This window comes from Lacerta agilis, chromosome 11, assembly GCF_009819535.1.
Source record: "Lacerta agilis isolate rLacAgi1 chromosome 11, rLacAgi1.pri, whole genome shotgun sequence".
NCBI lineage: Eukaryota > Metazoa > Chordata > Lepidosauria > Squamata > Lacertidae > Lacerta > Lacerta agilis.
This window is the reverse complement of record NC_046322.1, coordinates 59,480,928-59,504,221: the sequence shown is the minus strand read 5'-3', so window position 1 is coordinate 59,504,221 and position 23,294 is coordinate 59,480,928. Positions and strand designations below refer to the sequence as shown.

General features: G+C 42.2%; 1 protein-coding gene across 1 annotated transcript; it reads left to right on the top strand.

Annotated features, from left to right (window-relative positions):
* Positions 1 to 551: 551 nt before the first annotated feature.
* ANXA1 (annexin A1) lies at positions 552 to 16,294 on the top strand. Its single transcript, XM_033164424.1, has 13 exons — positions 552 to 676; positions 3,980 to 4,059; positions 5,045 to 5,138; positions 7,448 to 7,542; positions 8,186 to 8,299; positions 10,015 to 10,105; positions 11,291 to 11,370; positions 11,455 to 11,511; positions 12,525 to 12,618; positions 13,296 to 13,391; positions 13,825 to 13,883; positions 14,914 to 15,036; positions 15,897 to 16,294. The coding sequence occupies exons 2-13, from the start codon at positions 3,994 to 3,996 to the stop codon at positions 15,954 to 15,956; spliced, it is 1,029 nt and encodes a 342-aa protein (XP_033020315.1). The 5' UTR covers positions 552 to 676; positions 3,980 to 3,993; the 3' UTR covers positions 15,957 to 16,294.
* The last annotated feature ends 7,000 nt before the right edge of the window (positions 16,295 to 23,294 follow it).

Below are 23,294 nucleotides of genomic sequence, written 5' to 3'. Positions count from 1 at the left end.
GGCTGAATGAAGCACTTGGTAGTGGCTTACCAATCATCAACATCCTTCTTCATGTATGAAAATCATAATGGGTGGGTGCCTTGAGCCAGCCATGCATGTAGCAGCTGGCGGCTGTTTCTGAAGGAAGTTTCAGAAATGTGAACAAATTTTCAGATGAGAGCTGAAGGAATGTGCATATTTCTGTGCTCATTTGGGTATATGAACCATGACAATAGTGGCAGTCTACAAAGAAACTGCTTTTAACAGTGAAAAAAAGAAACTGACTTTGACATGGCAATCCTAAACAGGTTACCAATTTGAGTAATGTGTTACTTTTTGAGCAGTTAAGAGTGTCTAATTTGCAGCTTAATTTTTAATACTGTACCACTGACTTCCATGTCTCAGGATTCAGCCATCTCAGTTATTCATCTGGTTCCAGCAGTTTCAGCATTAGCTCACTGATCTGTTTCTTCACTGCAGTGGACAGTTTGTTTCCAAAATGTTTGGGCGTGAGTTTTGCCTAGATTCTTAGCCTTCCCCCACCAAGCAACCAATCATTTGAGTTGTAGAAGCAAGCATTGGTTGCTAGGTGTGGCTTCCTGCTAGCTTTATAAAAACCACAAGTCGGCAGTCTGATTCTTCCAGTCTGTACTTTTCCAGAGCAAAAAAGAGTCTTTCTGAGTTTGGAAATCAAAAGGTATGGCTTCGTCATCCCTCGCTCTTTACTGCTTGTTAGTTGTAGAAATATGTAACTTATGGGCTGACATCCTGTGCAAATTTACTTTCAGGTATTACTTATTTTCAACCAAATGTGCTTAGGAACAAAGTTGTAGTATGTTTAAAAAAGTTGCTTGCTTGCTGTATTTTTTTTGGGGGGGGGGCGAATTATGAAAAAGCAGCAATATTTCTAAAGCTGCCAATGCAGGTTTATTTTTTTAGTTTGTCTAAAACTAGCTCTTTTAGGACTGACTTTTGTGTGGGTGGGTGTGACCATGGAAAACTGAATTATTTTTAACCACCAAAGAGTGATTTAAGAGGGGGAAAATGTGACTTCCTTGTATGGAAACCTTTTTTTTTCCTTTTTTGAAAAACATGCACCCTGTGGTTATGACGTTGCTTAACTGTTTTAATAATAGCCGAGTTGCCACTTCTTGCAAACATTACCTAGGTATGAAATTAAAATGTGAGCTCTCCTTCAAGAAAGAAGGCAGGGGAGCCAGTAATTAGTCTTCTTCCTTTTTTAAAATTGCAGACTGCTCCTCCCGAGGGTGTATGTATGAGTAAGAGCTGCAGAATCTCACCCCTAGTCTGTTCATACTTTCCACAACTGCTTTCAAAAGAGGGTGGGGCTGTTTCTTTCTGCTTGGTAGTTCTTTTGAGTCAAGGGACAAGCTTTTCAAGTTTTTGATGCATTCTGGACATGAGGGGAAATTGCCTATGGGACATGAAATGCCAAAAATAGCTGTGTCCTTGTGAGAGTACTTTGATATACTTGATCCAGTGTATAAAGTGATAAAGTGGCATTAAACAACATAGGATTTATTTCTTAGTAAACATGTTGGAATGTGGCAAAAGAAGCTCTTTGAAATATACTTAGGCCTTTGCATCAGGTTACATAGACACAGGATTATTCCTCTTGTTATGCAAGTATTGCATGTGAACTTTGGTTTTTTTGCAATGATCCCCAAAACATGGCTTTGGAACTCTTGGTTTTATACATCTAACTAGTTGGATTTTTGTGTTTGTCAACCCTGTATTGAGGGCAGCTGTCTTGTATAAACTGCAAAGCATCCAGAGCAACTTCTGGCCTAGCTGGTGGCATAGGGGGCGTCCAGACATGCATTAGTTTCTCTGATTGCTAGCACTTCTGTTCCATTTTCTAACATTCCTTTCACATGACCATACTGCTTGCCTATGGAGCCATGGCTTTTTGACTGATATACCAGCATGTTGAGCTAAATTTCATTCACACCATGTATCACTAGTGTATAGGTTTTTTCTGCTATTTTCATAGCAGAAAAAACCTATACACTAGTGATACATTGTCTAGCCCCACTTTATTCTCACAATTTTCTGGGTTAATGGGCTTGCAAATGGATTAACAGGGAAATGAGTACTGAGCTTCCACCATATTCCACTAGATTTCCAGAAGTGGCCTTTATGTGTTCTGCAGGGGTGGCAATTTGAATAAAATATTGGGGGTGCCTAGCAATATGTGACACATACACACCATTTGAATGGCAATGCTCATTATTTTTTATATATAATTTTTATTTTCAATTTTCAAAAGTTTACAAGTGCACACCTTACAGACACATACATCCAATATATATGACTTCCCTCTCCCACTTTTGTGGTTTCTTTTCTAATTTAAATTTTTAACACTGCATTTTCCACTTTACTCCATTTTTAACTTATTCTTCCTTTTCTCTTAATGATAATTTTAACTGCTTGATTTAAGTTAACCCTACTAATGAACTTACTTGCAGGCAAGAATTTTTCAGATGTTCCCCACTCTTTTATATTTTGTTTTCCATTTGTTTTCCTATTACACCCACCTATTTTGCCATTTTGGCATAGTCCATCAATTTAGTCAGCCACTCTTTGTTTGGTACAGGGCAATGCCCATTAACTTTTTTTGGGGGGGGGGGCAAAAGGACCTCGGCCCCTAGGAGTTGACTCCTGTAGTCTTGTGGAACATAACATGGAGATTAACAGTTGGTCTGGTGAAATGGAATAAACTGTCACGTGAAAACCACCATAGAGATGAGATATAAAAGGTTATTTGGTGGTACCTTCGTGGCCAGCCCCTGAATACATCCTACTTACTTCCTGCAAACTTTGCATCACTGGAATGCCATCCAAATAGCCCACTGGTGACAAACTTTCTAGCTGTCCTATTTTTGGAATTCAATGGGAAATTAGTATTCCACAAAGTAGCAAAATAAATCAGTAACACTAAAAAGAAGGACTTGGCTGAAATAATATCTGAATGGAATTGTGATTGAACCAAGAAGGTTAAAAGTATTGAATCTTGATTTCTTTACCTCTCAAATCTTATCTCAGCCCAACTTGGTGGTTTTGAGTAAGTGCTTCTGAGCCTGAGCCTCAGTTCCTCCTCCGTTGCATGAAGCCGAGGATTGTTTTACCACCCTATTACTGCCTCCCCAAACTCTAGTGATATGGGGGAGTGTAAGAAATAAGAATATACTATGGGTTGTATCTGATTAAATCATGCCTGGACTATACCTAATTAAACTAGCGGTGGTTATAACTAACTTTTGCTCATTGAGTTCAATGGGCCTTCTCTGAATATGCCTTGTTTGTATTCAGGATGGCCTTCTGGAGGCCCACAGGTCTCTTTTGGTGAACCCCTGGTTTCCTTCTGCCTCTCTCACTTCATCTTAGAAGTGGTGTGTGACTCATATGCTATTTTTGGGCTGGGCACTTCCTCTATGGAAGTAGCACTGCCAAGAAGGGATGGGAGGGAAATTCAATTCAGTTTGTATTTAAAGGCTATCATACAACATTCCGTGAATTAAAACACAGCCATCCTTCCAAATAGGCATTACTCTGAATTTCGCAGTGTAGTTCTTAGCTTTGCGATGTGTACAAAATTGCATGTACTGGAGTAAACTGTGCATATAAATGTATATATTAGTAAAAACAAAATACAAAACATGCATCATACTACAAAAAATTGCTTTGCAAAATTGTGTATATTGGGCAAAAAATCATATCAAAAAAATTGAACCCTCCACCTATCCCTTTGTGACAAGGCTAAAATCAGCATGTGAGAAGCATATGTGATATTTTTGACCTAGTCGCCCTCCTCCCAGTATAGAATGAGAATGTCATAATCTCATTTGCTTCATTTAGAGGGCTGTTGGGAAACATTAATCTCTTTTCATGGCTTTCAGAAAGCCCTGACAATATAGATGATTATTAACCTTAGAAAACATGAATTATCTCATTCTAATCCTTGCTTTCCCCCTTGCAGAACCTTGAAACAACATGGCTTTTGTGCAAGAGTTTCTGAAACAGGCCTGGTTTATTGAAAATGATGAACCACAATACTTGGTAAGATTTTTCAAATAATGTGTGCATAAAAAAATAAAAGTAGAAGACTGAGTTAATCACATGGGGTCTGCAACAAAATGTTGCAATGTTGAATATGCTGCTGTTCAGGATTCCTGCCAGCCAGCGAACTGTACCATTTTCCAGAATGCATTACCCCCACTCCTATGCTGCCGTTGGTCTATACCCACTAATCAATGCTCAGTCTTCATTGGGGTGTTTTCCCTTAAATATATTTTATACTTTTGCAAACCTTGGGGTTTCCCTAAGTTTGTAAATACCTCTCCCTCTTTGTGTGCATGGTGCCTTTTGGCCTATGGAAGGATTTTCTTTCATAGTCAGAGAATAAATTTGTATTAGCTTAAGCAAGAGCCCCTTTCAGGCGCTGTCCATCACTTGTTGGCCACACCCCCTTTGTCATGTCCCTATTTGCCTGTCTTTGCCACCTTCTATGCACGGGAAGAGAGAAGACACCTGAAGGGAAAAAGTTGTTCTGTGCATGTAGGTTCTTTGTACATGAGGAGCCTTCAGTTGTAGAGCAGGGTCTAAGTTTCAGGTCACTTTCCCCAGGCCATTTTTGAGCTTTCGTTAAATGGAAAATCGGCAACATGGGCTGCCATACGCCTGGATTTTCCCGGACATTTCACCGATTCCTGCCCGGACACTGCTAGAGACAGCAGTATTCAGTATATATACAGACATATGGCAACCCTAGTTAATATGGAATTAATGCTATCCTTGGTACTCATAATTATCTCTTAGATTCAAGCCTTAATTCTCATTGAAAATGTAGGGGCAATATGCCAATAGAATAACTATAGCATTATATATATATATATATATATATATATATATATATATATAATTTTGCATCTTTTGATAATTTATACTTTAATTACCTGGTTCTAAATGCAATTTATCCTGAACTTTGAGGATAGAAAATTAAAGCAAATGGAAGTTTCTCATTCAATCCTTTTGTTTCATTTAGAAAAGTACTAAAAGTGGCTCTGCAGTTCATGCTTATCCTAGCTTCAATCCATCTGCTGATGCTACTGCCCTGGATAAGGCCATAACAGCTAAAGGTAAGGCAGGCCTGTTCAACCTCATCATGCATGTGGAAGCACTTTGAAACTGTCCTCCACTGACATGTCCCTAATATACTGAGGACTACTATCCCTGCTCCTGCCAACCTAGCAGTTCGAAAGCATGTCAAAGTGCAAGTAGATAAATAGGTACCGCTCCAGCGGGAAGGTAAATGGCGTTTCCGTGCGCTGCTCTGGTTCAACGGAAGCGGCTTAGTCATGCTGGCCAAATGACCCAGAAGTGGACAAACACTGGTTCACTCGGCCAGTAAAGCGAGATGAGTGCCGCAACCCCAGAGTCGTCCGCAACTGGACCTAATGGTCAGGGTCCCTTTACCTTTACCTTTACCATTTTGAAGATCAGATTAGATCACCAGTCCTTTTTCCAATTTGTTACCCCCGTCTTCTAAGTTGTTCTGGTATGTCCATCATGGTTCATGGGATACAAAGATCCTCCTTTATCTGGCTGGTATGTGTGAGGTTTTTCCTACAGACTTTAGCCTCTGGCTGGATTGTCTCCAGTTCCAAAGTTTGGTCAAAACTAGAAATCTTAGTTGGGTAGAAAATTAGGGCTGAGTTGACATATTTCTTACAGTTAAAACCCCCAAAATCTTCCTAATCCCAATCTGAGTTGTTGGAGAATTTCAGTCTTTACCTGGAGAATATTCAGCAAAATGGCCTACCCAGTTTCGGCAAAAGTGTGCATTAAGTTTAAATATTGTTTCATCTTACACCAAAATTGTCAAATAAATCAATGGGTTTGACTTCCTATTCTTCCCAGTCTCCTCCTTTCTCTGCTGATTGTTGTTAGGACGAAGAATGTAACAGCTGATCAAGACAACAGATCTCAGGAGAGGTTTCTGTGACAAAACTTTTTTAAAAATCATTTTTATTTGGTTTTACAAATACAAAGTTATAAAAATCCAAATATATATCCATTCTGCCTCCTCCCTATTCCAATAATTTTCAGTAGAACCCCCTTCCACACGGCTTCCCTACACCTGGAAATTTGGGGAGATCATTTTTTACTAACCTTAATGAAGAATTCTTCCCTTTAAATAGTCCGTAAACATTTTTTTTAAAAAATCTGTCATTATTTTCTCCTGGTGGCTGTTTCTTCCTCTTTTGCATGACGCCACCCAACGAAGTGCTGTGAAGAGGTTGATTTCACAGCTCTGCATAGGACATCAGATATTTTGTTGTTGTTCAGTCATTCAGTCGTGTCCGACTATTTGTGACCCCATGGACCAGAGCACGCCAGGCACGCCTATCTTTCACTGTCTCCCGCAGTTTGGCCAAACTCATGCCAGTCGCTTCGAGAACACTGTCCAACTATCTCGTCTTCTGTCATCCCCTTCTCCTTGTGCCCTCCATCTTTCCCAACATCAGGGTCTTTTCCAGGGAGTCTTCTCTTCTCATGAGGTGGCCAAAGTATTGGAGCCTCAGCTTCAGGATCTGTCCTTCCAGTGAGCACTCAGGGCTGATTTCTTTAAGGATGGATAAGTTTGATCTTCTTGCAGTCCATGGGACTCTCAAGAGTCTCCTCCAGCACCATAATTCAAAAGCATCAATTCTTTGGCAATCAGCCTTCTTTATGGTCCAGCTCTCACTTCCATACATTACCGTGTTTCTCCTAAAATAAGACACCGTCTTATATTTTTTTTTGCTCAAAAAAACACAGTATGGCTTATTTTCAGGGGATGCCTTATTTTAACCGTGTCGCATCGGTACGCTGCATAGCCACGCCTCCCCAGGCTGTTTTAATGGGAGGTACCACGTCACTATGGCTTATTTTCAGGGTATGGCTTATTTTTGGGGAACGGCTTATATTTCGCAAATGCATAGAAATCCTGCTATGGCTTATTTTATGGCTATGTCTTATTTTAGGAGAAACAGGGTACTACTGGGAAAACCATAGCTTTAACTATACAGACCTTTGTCGGCAAGGTGATGTCTCTGCGTTTTAAGATGCTGTCTAGGTTTGTCATTGCTTTCCCCCCAAGAAGCAGGCGTCTTTTAATTTCGTGACTGCTGTCACCGTCTGCAGTGATCATGGAGCCCAAGAAAGTAAAATCAGATATAGCAGCATGATTATAACATGGAGGGCAAGTAAGGACAAAACATATGTGAATGGCTTAAGAACGAGTAGTGAAAACCCATCTTTTCAGCACCGCTGAAAATGTTAATGAAAAAAGTGACATGGGCCAGTTATGGCTGAAGCTTCATTTGTATCTCAGTGTTATAATTAGGAAACGTGATCTGCCCACAGTGATACAACTGCTTACAAACACTTCTTCTTTGCATTTCAGGAGTTGATGAAGCAACCATCATTGATATTTTGACCAAGCGCAACAATGCCCAACGCCAGCAGATCAAAGCTGCCTACCAGCAGTTAAAGGGAAAGGTACAGCTGCTAATAAGGGACCACCCTGAAGAACGATGTTGTATATACATGTTTGCATTTTGCAGAACATGGTGCATCATTTTAGAAAAAGGAAGTGACATTTTAAAATCCTCATGATTTTTGGTAGTTAAAATATAGGTTTGAAAAGGTGGACGTCTATGTTTTCCCAGATTTGGCATGGGGGAGGGATATTGCCCCCCCCCCCAGCACCATGGTCCTGATTTGAACGGAGGGCCTTTCCTTGGCTTCTTTAAATTGGTTTTTTTTTAATAAAAAAAAATCTGACATGGATAATGCCATGCCACGTTTTACCATAAATGAATAAATGAATCAGGAACAACCAAAGGCAGATTCCATCAGTACCTGTGAGAATGTAGAGAGGAAGCTGTAGCCAACTATAGACTTTTCCTGAATGTGTGAAGCTTTGTACATGGCAATGAGCCTGTTTAAGATGGCATTACAAGTTTAATAGACACATGTATATGGAGTGTTTGAAGCTTAAACAATATTCTTCCTGGCAGAGAGGGAATTGTTCTCAAAGAGGGGAAGTAGATTAGATTGGCCTTGTCAAAGTGATATTTATTTTATAATCCAAATAACTCTTCAAATGGGTCGTTTACACTTATGTTGCTTTTGGTTACAGCCCCTGGAAGATGCTTTGAAAAAAGCACTTAAAAGCCAACTAGAAGATGTTGTCCTGGGTATGCTGAAGACTCCAGCCCAGTTTGATGCTGATGAGCTCAGGTACTCCATGAAGGTATGTCTCTCTGCTGGCTGGGATAAGCTGGGTGTTGTATCCAAGGAAGAGCTTGTCTTCAGCATTATTGAGTCAAAAACAAGTCTAATAAATGTGTATAACCTCAAGGTGTGAGAGTGGAGCAGGGCTAAGAAGGTCATTGGCTCCAGCTCATGTACAGGTCAGCTACAGGCAGAAATATTGTTGTGTAAACTGCATAGGTAGATTGTGGCTGACCATTTCTTCTTTCTGGTCACTGTGGCTGTTGCCCAACCCTTCACCATGAGATTCCAGGGTGATTTACAATAGCTTATAAATATAATATTAAAATCACTTAGAACAAATTACAGTCAAGAGAACAGGATGGATCCTAAATATATACCTTTTACCTTACAGTGCTTTTTTTCTGGGGGATGCAGGGGCAGTGGTGAAGCTGCATGCTCCACTATCGGGGGTGGAGAGCAGGCGGAGGCATGGCTGGTGCTCCCCGGGGGTGTGATGTGCACCCGGGGGCGTGGTGCGCATCCTGGGGGTATGGCATGCCGCCTGCAGGGCCATTATGCCCATCCTGGGGGCGTGGTATGCTGCCTGCGAGGGCGTGGCGTGTGTTCTGGCAGCGTAATGTGCCGCCTGTGGGGGTGTGGTGCCCAGGGCACGGGGGTGTGCGGTGCGTATCTGGGGGGCCGCCACGATGGCAGCCTACCGGAATAGTGGTGCTGGGGGCAGTCCACTCCTTCCGCACTCCCATTCCTCCGCCAGTGCGCAGGGCTACACATACCCTTACACATTTTGTGAATCTAAGTTTGGCCTCAATGAGAGGCAGTTTTTCAATATGAGTAGGATAATGAAAGTACCCCTAAACATTTTTTTCAAGGGAAAAAAAGCACTGCTTACATATATATATATATATATATATATATATAGTCATATCTTGCTTGCTGAATGCATTGGAACTTGTACATTTCGGCTCCCAAACATCAAAAACCAGAAGTGAGTGTTCCAGTTTTTGAATGATTTTCACAAGCTGAACATCCAGTGCGGCTTCCAATTGGCTGCAGGTCACTTGGTTTTCGAATGGTTCCCGGAGTCAAACGGACCCCCTGAATGCATTTTGTTTGAGAACCAAGGTACGACTGTATGCATATACATGTGTATGTGTATGTACATGTGTATGTATCTCCAGTGCCAAAGTTCGGGGTATGGAAACTACAGAATGAAGGAGCCACACTGATGTCTGGGGTGGTGTGTTTACTAGCTTAGGGTCTACCACAGAGAATGTTCTATTTTGGGCCAGCCCCACAAACCGGAGAGCAGTGGACCTACCAAGAGGGACCCTCTCTGCCAATCCTACTGCCTGAAAGGGATTGTAGGAAAGGCAGCAGTCTTTCAGATATTATATATTAGATCCCAGGGACTTTGGGTCCCCAGATGACTTTGAACTCAAATTTCCATCATCCCAGACCATTGGCTAAGCTGGCTGGGGATCATGAGAGATGTAGCTCAACAATATATGGGCACCCGAGGTTGAAGATAAACTCTTATTTTGTGAATGGGCAGGGTATAAATAATAATAATAATAATAATAATAATAATAATAATAATAATAATAATAATAATAACGGCTGTGATTTTGACTGGATATACCACCTGTTTCTTTATTGTTCTGGGTCCTTTATGCACTTTTTAGATTAAAGTCATTTTAGAGGAATACATATTATTGACTTACTGCCATACAGGGTCTTGGAACTGATGAAGATATTTTGGTCGAGATTCTGGCATCAAGGAACAACAGAGAAATCAAGGAAGCCAGCAGAGCATATCAGGAAGGTAATTTAGTGTTTGGGTTTGTTTTCTGTTTAAACTCAATAAAAAATGCTATGCAAGGGGGGAATAGAATGCTCTGAGCTGCTTTCTTTGTTAATGTATCTTAAGATAGAAAAATCAACTTCTTGCATTTTGTTCAGGGTATAGAACTAAGAGCAATGCATGTATCTGGCCTTATGCCATTTTTGGAACATAGACAGCAATCTTAAAATCCAGTGTTTCATCCGCTGTGATTATGGCTTGTAGGGAACCAGACTACATGCAGAACTCTCCTCTCCCCACTCAACACTTCAGTTTTAAACTATGAGGCAAAGCTGTTGAACAGCTACTAAGCTGCTGAGTAATACCCCTCCCCACCCTCTCACTATATCTAAGGGTCTGGTGACTTCTGTTTCAGTGTACCTGAAGAAGTGTGCATGCACACGGAAGCTCATACCAAGAACAAACTTAGTTGGTCTCGAAGGTGCTACTGGAAGGATTTATTTATTTATTTATTTTGTTTCAACTCTGGCAGACCAACACGGCTACCTACCTGTAACTAAGCCGCAAATGTTTGTCTACATGGATAACGTTTCACTAACTCTATAAAAATATGTGTGAAAATTATGACACATCAACAAGAAAAGAATGTCTGGTTATGCACCTGCTTCTGTAATTGGTGATGTTACCTTTCAAATGCCTTGTTAGAAGAATCATGTAGGCAAACCTATTTCCCCCTGTCCCTCTCTTCTTCTTGCCCCGCCTCCCCAGTCTCTCAAATGAGGGAAGCACTGGGACTCTTCCCATGCCATTTGCAGGTCCTCTTTGCAAAAAGACAGAAATAAAAACACACTGAGGCTGTGATTCTATGCAGTAGCAGCTCATGTGTTGGAGGGGAGCTCATGGGAGTTTTGAATTGGCTCAGTCAAAAATGACCTCACTGCCATGCCATCCCAGCCTTTTCTGGTAAGTTTAGCAGTGCCAGGGATGGGGGCTCCTAGGCTCTGCTCCACCACTGGACACAGTGAGACGTATGTCTAAGCAAGCAAGCACAGGATTGTGCTGTAGGATTTCCAATGGAAATCTGTCGTTGGGTGTAAAACATCAATCAAAAAACTATGGAATGGGAGAGTTATCTCACCACAATGAATATTTTGTTGCTAAAAAAATGGATTTCAAAGGTTTATTTTAATTGGTTTGTACTTGCAGCTTTTAAGAGAGATCTTACCAAAGACATTGTCTCAGATACATCTGGAGCCTTCCAGAAGGCTTTGGTTGCCCTAGCAAAGGTATGCACAATTTGAATTTTTGAGAACTTTTGCTAGTACTAAGCCAGGATTATAGTGGTAATAGGTGAACTCAATCTTTCGCAGGGGGACCGTGATGAAAATCCTCATGTGAATGAAGAGCTGGCAGATAATGATGCACGGGTAAGAGCAGGCTTGTGTATATTCTGAATTTCTTCCACTCCATGCCCACAGAAGCACAAACTTTTCCCTCTTGCCAAGATTTGTTTCATATCGCCAGAGCTCTGTTATCTATCCAGCCACTCCCCTCAAAGCCCCAAATAATTTATTAATTTTTCATTAATAAAATCTCAGGACTCGCAAAGAGATGGTTCTAATGTAGGGCTGACATATTTCAAAAGGTGAGAATCCGTACACAAAAGTTGTTGAATCAAAAATAAAAATAAATATAGTTTTTGAGCTATTCTTAAGGGAGTTCACCAAAATCTACACTTCCAACATGGGTTGCCCTATGTCTGGATTTTCCTGGACATTAAAACAATTTCTACCCGGACACTGTTTCTGACAGCCGAATCCTGGCAATGTCCAGGAAATTCTGGGCATATGGCAACCCTAGAATGTAATGGAAAGAACTAGGTTCCACCTTACCCCGCCCCCCACCGCCCATTAAACAGCCCTCTCCCAAGTCTTGGAGGACAGGCAGGACTGGGCCTGGCTGAGTCACACACCTCTGGTGATCTGATGTGGCCGCCTGCCGTCTGGGTCTCTTCCCTTCTGTGTAGCCTCTGTGCCCCAGGAGTTCATTCATGGGGGGGGGAGCAGATTGTTCTAGGCACCTGCCATAAGTTTCTACCTGGGAACAGCATGGTTTGGCTTAACAGTATGTACATACAAGGGTGTGTGTGTTAGAGAGAGAGAGAGAGAGAGAGAGAGAGAGAGCGCTATGCAAGTGGGGAAATGGTCAGCAAGGAAATAAGCAAATCTTCCCATTCCACCAGCACTCAGCCATAGTGTATATGTGATTCTGTGGTTCACTTAACTGCAGGAATCCTAAGGTACTGTCAGTTTACAGAATGGACAGAAAATGATTTGACCTCCAGGTTGAATTCTGCAGTGCAGTTGTTTGCTTTTGACCGAATCGGATTATACGCAATATTTCGGACTCCCACACTACGTTATCTAATTTATTCCAACAGGCCTTGTATGAGGCTGGAGAAAGAAGAAAGGGGACAAATATTGATGCTTTCATTGAGATCCTCACTACAAGAAGTATGCCACATCTCCGAAGAGGTAGGTAGAAAGCAATTTAATTCTGTACTTCAGTCAAGAATCGCTTCAGCCACTTTGGTGTTCTGCGAGGACAAAGCATAACAGCAAAGTGCAAAATAGTGACCGCTTAAGGATAAACAGGGGACGCAGGTGGCACTGTGGGTTAAACCACAGAGCCTAGGGCTTGTCGATCAGAAGGTTGGTGGTTCGAATCCCCGCGATGGGGTGAGCTCCCGTTGCTCGGTCCCTGCTTCTGCCAACCTAGCAGTTCGAAAGCACGTCAAGTGCAAGTAGATAAATAGGTACCGCTCCGGCGGGAAGGTGAACGGCTTTTCCGTGTGCGGCTCTGGTTCGCCAGAAGCAGCTTAGTCATGCTGGCCACATGACCTGGAAGCTGTACGCTGGCTCCCTTGGCCTATAGAGCAAGATGAGCGCCGCAACCCCAGAGTCATCCGTGACTGGACCTAATGGTCAGGGGTCTCTTTACCTTTACCTTAAGGATAAACAGAGGAGCCCCCACAGCTTTGTTAGTAAGTCTGCATTTCCACACTACAGTTGGCTGCTTCTAAGGTAACAAAGGCTGTTTTGAAAGAGTAACATAGGACATTGCACTGTCAGCATTTCACAGAACTTGCATGAAAATTGCATATCTCATGGCAAGCACAGCCTTAAATTTTCCCTCCTACCCTTGTTTTCAGTTTTCCAGAAATACACCAAGTACAGCAAGCATGACATGAATAAGGCTTTGGACCTGGAGCTGAAGGGAGACATTGAGAATTGCCTGACAGCAATTGGTATGCGACCCTGTTCCATAGTTAAAACTCTGTTTCTTAGTTCTGTCCCTTCTTATATAAAAAGTATTATTAGGTGAACAATAGTGTGATCCTGTCTACTCAGAAGTAAGTCCCACTGAGCTCAGCCTGATTATATATAGTGATTTGGGAAATTCACATTACTTGCCTAAACAATTTCATGGAGGATGCAGTGGGTGTAGGTGTGCAGAGACATTGATTGATTGATTGATTGATTGATTGATTGATTGATTGGATTTACATACCACCTTTCTGTCAAGGCACCCAAGGATGGCAATTTGTGTTTAATTAACTCCCAATGGTGACTAAAGCCCATTGAGTTTGAAGTCTTCAGAATCTGTATCTGTTCTTTCCCTCATATCTTGTTTCTGTTATTTTGCTGTCATAAATAACCACAGTTCTGTTTGATTTCCAGTGAAATGTGCCACAAGCAAGCCAGCTTTCTTTGCAGAAAAGCTTCACTTGGCAATGAAGGTAAAATATACTTTAGTGGCAGAACTCTTGTTCTAAAGGTGTAGGCTAAAATCAGAGTCCTTGGGCAAGGAAGCCCAAGGTCTGGCCCTCTTTAGGATGAAGGGGGTAATTTAATCAGTGGAGCATTCCCAATAGGACCGACCTAATATAATATAATACTTAGACAAGTAATGTGATATATAGATATATATATATATATATATATATATATATATATATATATATATATATATCTCACAAAAGACATTTTTGATGTATCCCTGCGGCCTGAGAATATTGATCCAAATAGTCCCCCTCCCAGCTTCGGACATGTGAATCAAGTTGACAACGTCTGGAACAGCTGTGGCTCCAGTCCTAGTTGAGCTGAAATTTATCAAAGAGAATGAGAATTTATTGGTGATCCTGGGCCAGTTGTGGAATTCTACTACTTCCAGAGAACATTTGGTGAATCTCTCCCACCCCAATTTTAGCACTAGCATGTGGGGAGCTCTGAAATGGGGCTTTTGGGGATGTGGATGGGGTGCCAGTAGTTTATTCAAAGGATATGGCCAAAGGACATTATTCACTGCAGAGAAGCAAATGTTCTTGCACCTTCATTTTAAAAACAGATGTTACAATGTGTTCATAACACCATTTTGTAAAAAAATATATATGCAGGGACATTTGCCTGCCTGCAGTGAATGTCCATGAAATATCCTTTGGCCTTTTAAGAGCTGCGGTGATGGAACCAGGAAAGTCTGGAGAGCAGTGCAAAGCCAACTACAATCAAAATGCAGATGGGCGCAAATGCCGAATAAACATCTATCTATCTATCTATCTACAATCAAAATGCCTATATTAAAGTTGTACTTATTTAATTACATTTACATTCCTCGTTTCACCCTGTCATGGAACACTGGGAGGCACACATGTGACTCCCAGGCAGTAACCCATCCAGCCACTGCCCAACCACTTGCTTAGCCTTAGGATGTTGCTGACCTCATCTGCCATCAGACTATATAGTGAATTTACTTCCATTTATTTTTAACAGGGTTCTGGAACACGCCACAGAACTCTGAATAGGATCATGGTGTCACGTTCTGAGGTTGACATGAATGAGATCAAAGGATATTACAAATCAATGTATGGCACATCCCTCTGCCAGGCCATCTTGGTATGTAACTTTTAAAAAGTGCAGTAAACTTAAATTGCACTAAACTTGATTGAGTGGTTAAAGAGTTAAGTCTGGAGCTCTGACAGGTTGGCTTGCAAATGTAGGTCCTGACTTGTTTATGTATATATATATATATTCCTGTTGACAGAAACTACTTTGGGGCTTCCAAACAATTATGTAGCATCAAGGCTGCAATCTAGGCACATTTATCTAGAAGTCCCATTGAACTTCTGAATAGATGCACACAAGGTTTTGCTGTAAGACTCCCTTCAATGTCACAACTGCATCTTGCAGGTATGCATTGCATTCTGAGTAGCCCTGTTTAAGAAACCGAGCAGTCCTTCCTCCTTAACTGCTACTGGCTGGGCTACAATAGGATTTTCACAGCTTGAGTACCATGTCTCAACATAGCTCCAGAATCTCTCTCTCTCCCCTGCCCCCAAACTTGGGAGAATATTCCATTGCTTTCAGTGGAGCAGCATTAGCAATGATGCATGTTCAGTGCCATGAACTCTGGGATGAGCCAGGACACTTTCCTCTTTGTAAAGCTGCCATCAGCCCCAAGGAAACAAGCCCTCTTCAGCCATTTGTTCACATTATTGAAGTCAGCCCTCCATCAGCATCCCTGCTGTCTTCCGTGAGTTGAAGAGGGGCTCTTCCTTTACACATGTAGCCTCCTTCCTCGTGATGTTCTGGATCTAAAACATCATATGAAGAGGTCAGAGGAAAAAGGGATTGTGTGAGCATGGCAGGAAAGGTCTTCTTCTTAGGCCTACTGTACTTCATTATGTTATGTCTAGCAGTAGTAGACTGTTTTCTTGGTCACATAACATGATTCTTCTTTGTTCTTCCGCATATAGGATGAAACAAAAGGTGATTATGAAAGTATTCTGGTGGCTTTGTGTGGTGGTGACAACTGAGCTCCATCTCTTTTGGATACCCTCCAGCCTCTGCCTTGAGGATATCATTCCTTTTAAACTCCAACTGTTGAAATATATGTGTATGTAATGAAGGCGCTTAAACAGAGTAATAGCCAAGTTAGGCTATTGTTCAGTCTTGATACCTTGAAAAACTGTAGCCTGGAAAAATACTCTTTTTGTTGCTCTTAATTTCCGTGGCATTATCTTCTTTTTTAATATTTATCCTAAGCCAAAAAACAGCTATGTTTGCTTTTACACACTTAGTCAATGTAAAAGGTAAAGGATGGGCCTGAACAGGCCTAAGTAACATTCCAAATAAAATTAACCTGTGATATACATTGCCGGGCTTTGATCTGTTGTGTTTTCTTTATGCATCCTTCTAGCATTTAGTCCAAGGGGAGAGGGCTCTGCGTAATGGCTGTTGAGTGGAGCTGTGACACTGGCCCTGCCCCCGGGACATCCATGAGGAGTTGCTTATGCCTTGGGCTTTCACTAAGCAAAAACTCCCAAGCCAGGAATGGAGCCATCAGCGTTGCCCCATTGCAATAGTCACGGAGTGGAGCCCATTCATACAGTGAACACACGGGGGGGGGCCTTACAATTTAAAATATTAATGCTAGGATGAAACTTATACAATTTTCATTTCACATACGCACACATACATCCACAAATGCATCCCTTATCTCAACCTAGCTGTTCCACTCGAGTTATATCCTCCTTTTCCAAGCCAAATTCCTATATTTCATCAACAAATACAGAAAGTAGTATTTTGGCTTGAGCAATGGCTGTTAAGGGTAGCCCAGTAACCCATACCAACTCACCTAGGAAGCAACAATACAGATTTACTCCCCTCTTTCCTTACAGAGGAAATTAAAACATATCTGGTTGCAGAAAATGATATTTTCACCTAGAAAAACATTCCAACAGCTAGATAATTCCTGAAGTCATGCATAAAGGTAAAGGGACCCGTGACCATTAGGTCCAGTCATGTCCGACTGTGGGGTTGCGGCGCTCATCTCGCTTTGTTGGCCGAGGGAGCCGGCGTACAGCTTCCGGGTCATGTGGCCAGCATGACCAAGCAGCGCACAGAAATGCCGTTTACCTTCCCGCTGGAGCGGTACCTATTTATCTACTTGCACTGGCATGCTTTCAAACTGCTAGGTGGGCAGGAGCAGGAACTGAGCAATGGGAGCTCCCCCTGTCGCCGGGATTTGAACCGCCGACCTTCTGATCAGCAAGCCCTAGGCTCTGTGGTTTAACCCACAGCGCCACCCGCATCCCTTGAAGTCATGCATAAGCATAAACAAATGTTTTAACTTTGCTTAAACTCTGCCCTACCATCTTTATGGAGTAAATAATCTCTCTTAGATAAAATAAAGTCTCTTAAAGTATTGTGGTGGATGATCCTTGCTCTGAAAAATATGGTCAAAAGTAAGTAAAGGGTTCAAGAACTCAGACCAGAGCAAATTCAATAAAATCAGACACAGACTTTACTAAAACAAAACTCTACAAGAGAGAAAAACTCCAAATAATTACACAGATTAAAATAGCTCAGAAGATAAGAAAACAACAAATATTAACTTATCCAGCTAATTAGCGTAAAGGCTTACACTTAAATCTCAGTAGGCTGAGCAATGGAACAATATGCTGTCAAAAGCCCAAATAGATGCTGGCCTCAGCTTGGCTGGCTGCTGAGAGCTCCTACCAACCCAGATTTTATGGGGACTTGGACCATGGGCGTTCAGCTCTTCCACCCAATTACCTTGTGACACTGGCCTTGAAGCCTTAACGGGAGACAGCTGCATGTCAGCTAATTGTTTCTGAGGTTCAATCTAACCCATTCCCGTAAACCAGTCTTAAAGGGGCAATATCATCACAAGGATGTATTGCTACCTGCTCACCATGTTCATATTTGTTACTCCAACGATTGGAATTCCAGTGCTAGAAAGATTTGCCCACACTGTTGGTGCAGAAAGATACTTCAGCTTCATTGTCTAAGGTGTGGTTGGGATCTCTGGCATTTTGGAAGTTAATAGGAAATCTAATGTTTGCTGCAGCAGAAAACCTGAGAAAGACCAGCCTCCTTCTTCTGTAGAAAGATAATAGAAACAGGGCAACCACTGCAGGTTGTGGACTGGGGACTTAAGAGATGAGGAAGGTATCCTATCTTTAGGCTAAAACGAAATAAAAAAATAAAAAATTCCTCCCACTAGCACCTTAGAGACCAACAAAGTTTGTTCTTGGTATGAGCTTTCATGTGCATGCACACTTCTTCAGATATCTTTAGGCTGCCACTTGTCTTTGCCTCAAAGCATCAGCAGTGGGGCGGCGTCATATTGCTGCCCTCCAGACAGTGGCTGTGGGCAGGGCAGGATGGGGCAGGGCAGCCAGCTGCAGCAAGGTTGGCGCTGCACGGATGCAGTGGTGAGAGTGCCAAGTGAGGTCCTCACCCTTCACTGTTCTGGTAGGTAGCGGTGACACTGCTCTTGGGAGGGCAGCTGCAATGGCAGCTCCTGCCCAAAGAGGACTATGAAAGCATCCAAGTCAATGAAGTCTCCATGCAAAAGCTTCCTATACATATAAAGGACAGGCTTGCTAATTTGAGCCCAGCCATTTTGCTCTCACCACTGGCTGCTACCTTCTTGCTGCCCTTTTGGTTTTCTAATCCTACTTTCCCTTGTCTTATTTCACCACCTTGCCTCCGCTTGATAGTAGCCCGCTCTGATCTTAATTACGGTACAATAGCCAGTGCAGGTCTACTGGATTTTCACAACATCTCCAAAAGCTTCCAAGGCTGGCTATTCTGCTATATAATTACAGGTGTGGCATCAAGTTTCAGGAACTGGGCACTTCCGCAGTTCTGGTTTGTGGGTGGTGTAGCCAATCATATTATCTTAGGGCTGAATAAGGATCTAGAGAGTCTAAGAAGAGAAAAAAAATGCACATGCCTAATTGTCCCCATGTCCTGTTTCCATAACCCTGCATATTCCCTGCAGACACGTGGTGGAGCTAGAACTTTTCATTCTTCTGATGGATGTCTTTGGCCCCTCGGCCATCAGAGTTAAAGCAATTAATGCTGAGAATCCCCTGTCAGCCTTTCCCTTTCTCTTATGGCCATGTCTGCCAACGGTAGCAAAGTGCACCTCTTCCCTCCTTGGAAGCTTGCGACTGGCCCCACTCACACATGTAGGGGTTTCCTGGTGCTTTTTGCTGCTTAGGATGCATTGTCTTAGAATGTGTTTTCAGTGTGAGAGTTTAGCCCCGGGATGTTTAGAAAACAAGAGAACCTCTGAGCATGTCCAGAGATTCATTCCCATCACAAAATAAATAATCACTAGTCAGTTAGGACTTGCCTCAAAATCAGAGCTCTGTACCCTTAAAAAGTTTAAATAATGTGCAAAGAACAGATGACTCCTGTGCATTGTGTCTCTTATTCTGCCTAAGTTTATTATGGTTTTGCTAGTCACTGGGAGGGTTGAGGAGCAGTGAACGGCACAGCTGCCCTGCCCCCCAACTTCAAGGGAGCACCTGCTGTTCCGAGAAGCAGCCTTGAGTGCATTAGAGAAGGGTGGAACACACATTCAATTATAATCATAATCCTCCTGGGTTGTATCCAAAAGCTCCCTTCCTTTAACATATAGTCTTTCTACAGATGGAAGGAATCCTTCCAATAGAAAAAAAAAAACTATTGAAAGACTGTTGAAAGAAAGCAACCATTGGATCAAACAACATTATCAATTTACAGCTTCTGAGATTTCAGTCAGCATTGCCCACAGACCAGTGGTGTAGCATTGGAGGGCCGGGGGGCTCTGCCCCGGGTGCACAATTGGGGGGTGAACCAGGCACCCCCACCCCCGAGATCCTGTTGTTCCCTGTCGACAGCGAGGGCTGGAGAGCACAGAGGGTGCCTGCCTGGCAGCATTCGCAGCGAGGGCCGGATGGGTGTGCTTTGCACCCACCAGGGCCACGTGCACTCACACCCGCCCTGGGTGCACCCGCCCTGACAAGCACCCCTGCTACAAACTGTCAAGCATATCTACACAGCAACAGGGGCTAGAAACTTGCATTCAAAGCAAAACACTTGCAATTCTAGGCAGTTTTCTGTGCCTGATGCAACATTCTGCACCCCCGCCCCCCCATTGGTATCTGTCTGTCTCAGGAAACAATAGAGGAGTGTGCCTTTGGGTGTGAAGTCAAACCGTTGGAAGGTTACTGTGCCTGTAGAAACCACTATGGGAATGACGTGTTTTGTTGCAGCTGGGACATTTCTTTTCTCTGTGCTCCTCCCAGCAGTCTTTCCTTCTCTACTCACTGCTGTGGATGAACAACCTGATCTCTCTGTCTCTAGGCTCTGTGATTCCCACACAGTGGGGGTGATGTTGCCAGCCTTCATGTCACATTTGCAGACATCTTTGCAATGCAGAGTTGGTCTGCCAACAGGCCTGGTGCCTGAAGACAGCTCCACATAGAGGGAATCCTTGGGAATCCTTGGGAATCCTGCCTTCGTCCATTCTGTTGGTATGGCCAAGCCGGTGTAGATGTCACTGAGACAGGAGTGTGAACACGCAGGGAATATGGGCTTGGGGGAGCACATCTTTGTTTGAGACTCTGACCTGCCATGTGCTGCCGAAAATCTTCCCAACACAGCACATGCGCAAGACTCCTGGTGGTTGTAAGTTGCCCACATCTCATTTCCATAAAGCAGCTCCACATGCAAGCCTGGTACACCTTCATCTTGGTGTTGGTTGTTAGTGTCACATTCTTCCAGCCCCTTTTGGACTCCCCTGTAGTCCTATAGAAATGTAGAATATTCACAGCCCTCCTAAATGCTTGCAGGGTCACAGGACGGGAAATCCATGTCATACCTGTGCTCCAGGACTTCTCATTTCTCGGGTACCTGCTTTCCTGGAATGTTTGAGTTCTATATCCTCATTCTCACTGCACACACCTAGCTTAATGTAATCTGTTTCCTAGTTATGAATGATTAATAAACCCATAAGATATATTTTCAGCTTCAGGTCTGTGCTTGCCAATGGGAACAAACTAAGATCTCAGACTTTTGATTTGTCATCACGATGGATGTTCTTTGCCAAGTTTTCTTTGTGCAGTCAGGTGTGGGAATATAAACTTTGCTGCCATTGTGAGGTTTCTGGCACATATTAGTGATGCAGAATGGGTGCTCCCCTCTAGTGCATTGGAAACCTATGAGTAATAGAGCAAATACAAATGTCTCAACGGACTGTCCTTTGTAGAGGAGGAAGGTAAACAGAGAGTTTCTATGCACTGTAATTAAAAGCTTAAGGGAATTATGGGACAGCCACAGCAGTCAAGAGGAAGAGCTGTGATGTGGGTGGTGGCTGGTTCAAATCTTACCTTGCCACAGAGTCACTGTGAGGTCTTAGGCAAGGCACTTTCACTCAACTTGGTTTGTTAAACAAAAATCAATAAAATCCAGGGACAGACCACAAGAACTTAAGCAGCAGGTACAGGAGAGTTCAGTACCTGGACTGTGTCATAAAACATAGGCTAAACTATGGTTACAGCTCATGGTTGGTCTGGAGACAGCTAAAGCACAAGTCCAGGATGACATACTAAGCCAAGGTATTGCTTAGCTTGACAAAGCATGGCAGCAAAATGATGGGTGTGATCTATGCTAGAGAGTGTACCCTGGAGTATCTGTGCCAAGCCACTCTGCTTTTTATCCTATTTACGGACAACCAGGTGCTAAGTGCAACTTGTTTGGCGATAGTCATGAGGCAAGGTGAGGTGACGGTCTTAGATGGCAGGATACAGAGGGATAGCAGATCCCAGTGTAGATAGATTACACACACACACATATATATATATATATATATATATATATATATATATATATATATATATATATATATTTGTAAAAACAGCAATCCATAAAAACAAACAAATACAGAACAATACAACCATCAAAAACAAAAACAAACCTACATTAGAAACAAAAAACTTATTACTATCACTCACTTCTATCCTTTACATTGTAACTTGACTTCCTTTCATCTCCTTGCGTTCCTTGTCAATCATCTTTAGTAATTTCTTACCATCTTAAAAAATCTTATTTTACTATTTAAAAAAATCATTAGTCTTATCTATTGCCTTAACTCATTCTCTCACAATTCCAACACACTTAACCCAACTCTAAATCTACAGTCTAGCTTTTCTTCCAAATTTATGTCTAATTTTCAATCATACAATAATTTTTTAAATACAATTTAAATTTCTTCCACTCTTCTTCCACTGTGTCGTCCCTCTGGTCACGAAGTTTCCCGTCATCTCAGCGAGCTCCATATAGTCCATCATTTTCATCTGCCATTCTTCAATCGTTGGTATTTCTTCTGTCTTCCAGTTTTTAGCTATCAAAATTCTAGCTGCTGTTGTGGCATACATAAATAAAGTTCTATCACATTTTGGAATTTCTTGGCCTAGGATGCCCAATAAAAAGGCTTCTGGTTTCTTTTTAAATGTGTTTTTCAACACCTTCTTCATTTCATTATAAATCTTTTCCCAGAAGTCTTTTACCTTCGGGCACAACCACCACATATGGAAGAAAGTTCCTTCTGTTTGTTTGCATTTCCAGCACTTATTACTTTGTCCATGATAAATTTTTGCCAATTTAACAGGTGTCAGATACCACCCATACATCATCTTCATAACATTCTCTCTAAGCAAGCTGCATGCTGAAAATTTTACACCAGTTTTCCACAGTTTTTCCCAATCCTCCAACATGATGTTGTGCCCCACATCCTTTGCCCAATCTATCATTGTTGATTTCACCATTTCATCTTTTGTATGCCACTCGAGCAATAAATTGTACATTCTGGATAAATTTTTAATCCTTGGCTCTAACAATTCCGTCTCCAACTTAGATTTTTCTGACTGAAAACCAATTTTTTTATCTAACTTAAATAACTCATTAATCTGGTAATATTGCAACCAATCCGTAACATGTCCTTTCAATTGTTCATACGATTTCAATTTTAAATGTTCTCCTTTTGTATCAAAATATCACTATATTTCGGCCATTGTCTATCCATATTTGCTCTTTTATGGGCTTTTGCTTCTAACAGTGACAACCATCTGGGCGTTCCAGTGTAGATCTTTATTCCCTTGTTCCTGATGTAGATCTTTACTCATCCCTGGTGCCATTTTGTGGTTTGCCTCAGGCGACAAAATGTATTGGGCCTGAGGAGAGTGATGGGTTTCAAGGAGGCTTTAGAGCTGGGAGAGTTGCTAACTCTAGTGGAAGCCAGCAAAGAGTGTGCTGTGGACACATAAAGGCCAACATGCATCCTGCTTAGATAACAA